At 55.2% G+C, this 6,341-nt stretch overlaps 1 protein-coding gene across 2 annotated transcripts in view; it reads left to right on the top strand.

Annotated features, from left to right (window-relative positions):
- The first annotated feature begins 665 nt into the window (after positions 1-665).
- PLEKHN1 (pleckstrin homology domain containing N1) overlaps positions 666-6,341 on the top strand; it is an 18,580-nt gene continuing 12,904 nt past the window's right edge. The window contains exons 1-2 of one of the 2 annotated variants that reach the window (XM_030231971.2): positions 666-1,786; positions 3,224-3,323. In XM_030231971.2, the coding sequence (XP_030087831.1) occupies positions 1,503-1,786; positions 3,224-3,323 (384 nt within the window). In that variant the 5' untranslated portion in view covers positions 666-1,502. The remainder of the gene's footprint in view (positions 1,787-3,223; positions 3,324-6,341) is intronic. The other variant, XM_018920350.3, reaches the window with a different exon arrangement.

Raw genomic sequence — 6,341 nt, 5'->3', positions numbered from 1 at the left:
GGCCTGACCGTGCAATCCCTTTTGGGGGAATATTTTGCTAGGGCAAAACACAAATGGGGATGTGTCTATCAACCCCAGCTCGATTCCAACAGATTCTCCAGGAAAACCTCCTAAAACAACCTGTAGATTTGTCACACCACATCGTTTATGGTGTTTCTTACATCACTGTTATTTATATTCCCTAAATCTGTTTTTTTTTCAAACATGCCATCAATTCAGTTTGTTTTGACAAGATCTGATTTCCACGGCCCCGTGTTGATTTGTATTCATTATGTTCTCCTCCTGTAATTCTCAAAGTTAATCCAACTCCCTAACAGCTGTTACATCATTTTCCCAGGAATTACTGTCAACTGGCAACCCCATAATTACCAGGGTGGTTTTTTTACCCATGGAAACACTGATATCCCTGCTAAATTATGCAATTTCTTTGCAAATTCCGTGGTCCTGCAAGACTGAATTGCAACAGTGACTCAAGCCCTTTGTGTTCAGCTCTTTCAAACTTTCTAATGTGACTCCTCTCTATATTTTGATCCAGAGCATTCATTTTGTGTTTACTTCTTAGCAGCCACCTGAAAATAAAAAGGGTTTCTCATTTCCTATGGCTGTAATTCCTGGGGGGGGGGGGGGTTTCCAGCACAGAAATATTGAGTCTGCATTTACCTTTTGTCATTAACTTCTCATTTTTATTGTTTATATTTCCATGCAGTGAGGCACTCACAGCACGGTCAGAAATCTTCAGTTTAGTTCCTTTTAAAGTTCCTTTTAAAGCCCTTAGTTCCTTTAGTTCCTTTTAAAGCCCTTCTAGTTCCTTTTAATTTCTTCTTTTTTTGCTGCTCATGCACATCTCCTTTTGCTCTTTGCTCCCATTTCCCTCCATTCCTAGATTTTGGTTAGTGTCCCGTTTGACCTTTTTTTCCCGTTTATTTTTGTATCTTCAACCCCGCTGGGAAGGGAGAACCCTTTGGAACCCTTCAACCCCGGGGATTTTTGTTAATGCTTAAACAGCAACCGCCAACTTTATCAACTGCATCCTTATCTCCGCCTGTGCGGCGGCCGAATTCCATTTGGGAAAATGCTCCGGGATGGGTTAATCGGCCAAACTCCTTCTGGGAGAACACTCCGGGATGGGTTAATCGGCCAAACTCCTTCTGGGAGAACACTCCGGGATGGGTTTCTGGGCTGAATTCCATTTGGGAGAACACTCCGGGATGGGTTTCTGAGCCGAATTCCTTTTGGGAGAATGCTCCGGGATGGGTTTCTGAGCCGAATTCCTTTTGGGAGAACGCTCCGGGATGGGTTTCTGGGCTGAATTCCATTTGGGAGAACACCCCGGGATGGGTTTCTCAGCCGAATTCCATTTGGGAGAACACTCCGGGATGGGTTTCTGAGCCGAATTCCATTTGGGAGAACGCTCCGGGATGGGTTTCTGGGCTGAATTCCTTTTGGGAGAACGCTCCGGGATGGATTTCTGAGCCGAATTCCATTCGGGAGAGCGCTCCGGGATGGGTTTCCGGGCGGCCGCAGCCCCGTGCCGCCGGTGGCTGGGGTGGATTCCCAGGAACAGGTACCTGGCCCGCCCCTCCCAGCCCCGGGGCGGGAGCGAGAGGCAGGATCGGCTCTGGGCTCTGCTCACACCCACTCGAGTCCCGGCGGGCGGAGAGCAGCGGCCGGGAGCGGTCCCGCAGCGATCCCAGAGCGCTCCCGGCATGGGGAACATCGCCTGTGTCCCGCAGGCTCCCGGCGGCTTCAGGAGCTCCTTCCGAAGGAAACCCTCGCTGAAGAAGGAGTGAGTAACCCCCTCCGGCTCTGGGATGTGGGAGCCGGGCTGGATCTCCTGCGGGATCTCTCCTGGCGGGGGTTTCCTGTTCCCGGTGGGTTTGGGGGCGCTGGGCACTGCCAGACCCCGGGAACTCGCCCCGAGTGCCTGGGATGGAATTCTCAGCCGGCAGGGAACGGGAGAAGCGCCGCTGAGTTAATTTTCTTTTGGTAATTAAGTTTCTCCCGGCGGGACAGGCTGCAGAGCACCTGATACTCCCTGTTTTCACTTGTGAATGTTCTTATTCAGTTGTGGTGCTGTTGTGAGAAAACAACATTCCCACTCCTTGGGGTTTAGGGAGAAAGCCCCAAATCCCACCACAGGATTTGTGTTTGTAAACCCGAAGGAGGAGCAATGGAAAATGTCTGTGAAATCCTTTGGGGATTTGAGTGCTGGGCTGGCCAGGGCAGCTCTCAGGTACCGTGGTCGTGGGTGGCTGTCCCAAAATAGGGACAGCCAGGGAATGCACTGCAGCTTCCCAGCTTTCCCACTGCTCCAATCAGCCAGAGCTGGAAAAGAGCTCTGAGGGAACCAGATGATTCCTCATGAACCTGTCTGTGTTGGGTTCAGGGTCAGGACTGTGCCAAAAACCCCCTAAACTCTGCCAGGCTGAGGGGTTTCTGATTGAAAGGAGACCCTGAACTGTCCCCTGTGCTGCCAGAAATCAGGGACAAACCTGTAGGAGCCTGAGGAGTTCCTGTGGGGTAAAAGAGAGGGGATCTCTTGGGGAGTCTGGGGTAAAAGAGAGGGGATTCCTCAGGGAATTTGGGGTAAAAGAGAGGGGATCCCTTGGGGTATTTGGGCTCTGGGGGTCTCAGGGCTCTGTGGGAGAGCAGCCAAGCCCCAGAGCTCCTCCTGTCCCACTGACTCCCAGCTTCCCACGCTCATGAGGATTATCCTGGTTTTCTGCTGCAATCTGAGGAAGTCCCAGCAGTTCCCAGCAGCACCAGTGGCTGTCTGGAACTGGTGTGCACACAGGGAGAAACTGGGAGTGGGAGGGAAGGGAGAGGGAAGCCACCAAGGCAGAAATGAACCCTCTCTGTGAATATCTGCCATGAGGATGCATCCCCACTCCAGGGGCTCTGCAGGAGCTGGGTTTGGTCTTTGTGTCCTGCCATGGAACATCCAGGCCCTGTGCAGATTTTGGGGCACAGATGAGCCAAGCTGATCATTTGGCTGAGAAAGCAAAAAGCTGTAAAAAAGCAGAGAAACCCCAACAAATGCAGCAAAGTCCCTTTTCAATTCTCCCAGGCTTTGTCATCCCTTCCAGGGCTGGGATGACTCGAAAGCCTGTGACAAATTGCGTGCTTGGTGTCCTGGCTTCCTTATTTCTGGGCAGGATTCACCATGCCTCAGCCTGGGTCTGTTTTTTCATGTGTGTTTTGGGGTTTTTTTCCTTTTCTGTAGACAAAATGGCAAGAAAAAGCTGCCCAGCTTCTTTGGGATAGATGGAGGCCAGGAGAGAGACACAACCACGGACAAAATCCTGCAGTATATTCCAGCCAAGGCAAGTTCCAGCACCTCCAACCCCCTCCCCACTGCTCCAGGGGTTTATTCCCACCCACCCCAGTGGGAAGGACGTTGGGTTTGGGTCTGGGGGCAGCAGCGGCTCTGTCCCAAGGAGATGCCAGGAAGGGATGAGCCCCTCCCAGCAGCTGAGTCCCCATGCAGGTGTGGAGGGGACATGGCTCAGCCAGGGGAGCCCAGCAGGGACAAGGGGACATCTCCCCCACACCTTTCCTCTGGGTTCTTTTGTTTCTGGGTTGCCTGAGAGGGAAGGGAAAAGCCAAGCGGGCTTTGGCAGGTGGGATGATTCATTCCCACGCCGCAGTGAGACGGAGCAGGAGCGGATTAGCAGGAGCCTGGGAAGGGAATCAGGAAGGGCAGGGCTGCCCCGGGCACGGCCCAGCCTTGTGGCCACATGGCCCCGTTCCCAGGGCTGCTGGGGAGAGCAGAGGGGAGCCAGCAGCCCCCGAGGGCTTGGTGGGTCCCGCTGGGTGGGCCAGGGGTGTGGGTGGAATTTTGGGAGCATTTGGGCTGTGCTGGGTGTTCATGTGGGGAAGGGGAAACTGAGGCACAGCCTCAGTGCCAGGCAGAGGGAATTGCAGGGAAGGCTCCCTGTGGAAATCAGCTGGATCCAAAGGGATCAGGCAGCAAAAACCAGGTCTCAGATGGATCCTGGATTCTTCCCTGGAGAAGCAGGATGAGCTGTCAGAGTTAGTGGATCCTGGAGAAGGAATCCTGGCAGAGGTCACTGGGAGATGCTCATCTGGGAACCCCAGGGAGTGTGGGATCTCTGCAGGGATGGAAGGAAGGCGGGTGGAGCAGGTTTTCAGCCTTTACCCTTGCCTGGGGCAGAGGGGATGCAAACTCTGGGCTCAGCCACAAGCTCCCTGTGTGGCCTGGAGGACGCCTGGGCTTTGCCCCTCTCCCCCTGCTGCGTTTTTGGCAGCAGCAGCACCTGCAGGGCTGGCTCAGAGCAGAGCTGCCAGCACAGGGCAACCTCAGAGGAGATGGCATCACCCACTCCTACCCAGGACAGGCCACCTGGAACGGGGGCAAGTAACATCCCTGCACCTCCTGGCACCCCCAGCAGCCCCTGCCCTGATTCCCACAGCTCCCAGTGACAGCTGGGGGGGAGGATGTGCCCCAAGAGCCTCTCATTTGGTGTTTTTCCCATAGAACAGCAGCCCCGGGGCTCCTGCTGCCAGCTGAGCTCTTCCTGCTGCTGATTCACCGCGGGGCTCGGGGGCTGCAGGGGCCGAGCAGTTAATGAGTAACTCGTTCTACCTGTAGGATGAGAACATGTCAGGGCACTTGCAGCTCGGGAGGAACCAGGCTTGCAAGGATCTGCGGTGCCTGGGAGCGCTGGGATAACGGGAATGGCCGGGATGGGGTTGGAGGAGGGCACACAGCCCAGGCTGGGGAGGATTCCAGAGGGAGGGAAAATGCCAGGCCCCTTCAGCTTTGGCTGAGGCATCCCCATGGTGTGGGAGCTGCAAGGGCAGCAGATTTCAGGGGTGTGATCCCGTTTTTCCACGACCTTGGAGCTGCTCCTGTGCTCAGCCATTACCTCCATCTCCTCAGGCTCACTGCCACCCCTCCCAGGCTTGCTTGGGTGAGGGCAATGTTCCATTTGTTCCTTGCCACACGAGTGGCTGTGCTGGCTCTCCCTCTCTCTTCTGCCTGCGGGAGGATCCCTCTGGAAGCTCTTTCCCAACGCTGCTGCTGCATTCCCAGCTCCCAGACTGCTTTTTCTCCTCAGTGCCTTGTTCATTCCTGGGAAATTTGGCTGCCATGTCCCCAGCAGGAGCAGTGCCCCAGCAGCTGGTGGCTTGTGCTGTTCCTTATCTCCATGCCCATGATTTTATCACTTCACCCTCTCCCCACTCCCAGGTGCTGCTGGTGCCCTTATCCTGTGTTTTGTTATTGCTGTACCCGTGACCAGCTGCTCTTTGCTCTGCATTTGTGACACAAATACCATTTTTCCTACGCTGAGCTGCCCCAGTGAGGCCTTCACTGAGCACGCAGTGTGTTCCCTAAATTCTGTTCCATAGCTGGGAAACTGGAGGGAGGATTTCAGCAGGAATGGGTTAACTCATGTCCTAAAAACAGCAGCCAAATTCAGTGAGGCCCTGGAAGGAGCCCTGTGCTCTGCAGGTAAAAGGGTCCTGACCACTTTTGGCTCCATTCCCAGTTCCCCAACTCCATTCCCAGCCCCATTCCCAGTTCTCCAGGATGTCTGGAGCAGGGCTGACCCCATGCCAGAGAGGTGAGTCACAGAGGGGCCCTGCAGGACAGAGCTGGGTGTCCGTGGTGTGGCTCCTCATCCTCATCCATCATAGGCACACGCAGCTGTCCTGGCACAGCACAGCGGGAACAGGATCAGGAATGGGGTCAGGAACGGGCACAGAAGGAATGGGAATGTGCTGGGGGTGTCACCAGCCCTGCTGGACCCCAGGGAACCACGGCAAACCTCCCCTGGCCCACCCAGTTTTGGCTTGGAATGAATTCCCAGAGTCTGGATGTGCCCAGCAAAGCTCAGGTGCAGGAAGGTTGGAGATGAGGGGGATCAGTGCTCAGGGTGCAGCCCTTCCCTCCTCCCCAAGGACACCAGCCAGCCCCCAGGAACAAAAGGGCTCTTCCCAGAAAAACAGCAGGAAAAGCTTTATCCCCCAGGTGGGGAGAAGTGAGGGGTGTGGGCAGGTGCTCCTGCACAGAGGGAAGAATTCCCATAGAACCAGGAAATCAGGGAAGCCCCCAGCCCTGAGTGCTGCCTCCTCTCCTCAGCCCCGCCTCTCCTGTGGTGCTTCCTGTAGCTTTTCCAGGCTTTTTGCAGGAAAAATCTGCCTTTTGTGGCTGTGGGGCTCTGCCCCAAAACTGCCTGGCACCCAGAACCCAGAGAAAGAGAGGGATCTGAGTGGGATCCGAGCTGGGAGAGCTGAGGGATCAGGTGCAATCAGAGCAGAGGAAACCTTTCCTCTCTCCCCTGTGGAAGGCACACTCAGGGCACACTGGGTTGGTT

The sequence above is a fragment of the Serinus canaria genome, chromosome 21 (assembly GCF_022539315.1).
Source record: "Serinus canaria isolate serCan28SL12 chromosome 21, serCan2020, whole genome shotgun sequence".
NCBI lineage: Eukaryota > Metazoa > Chordata > Aves > Passeriformes > Fringillidae > Serinus > Serinus canaria.
This window is presented reverse-complemented; position numbering and strand designations above follow the sequence as displayed.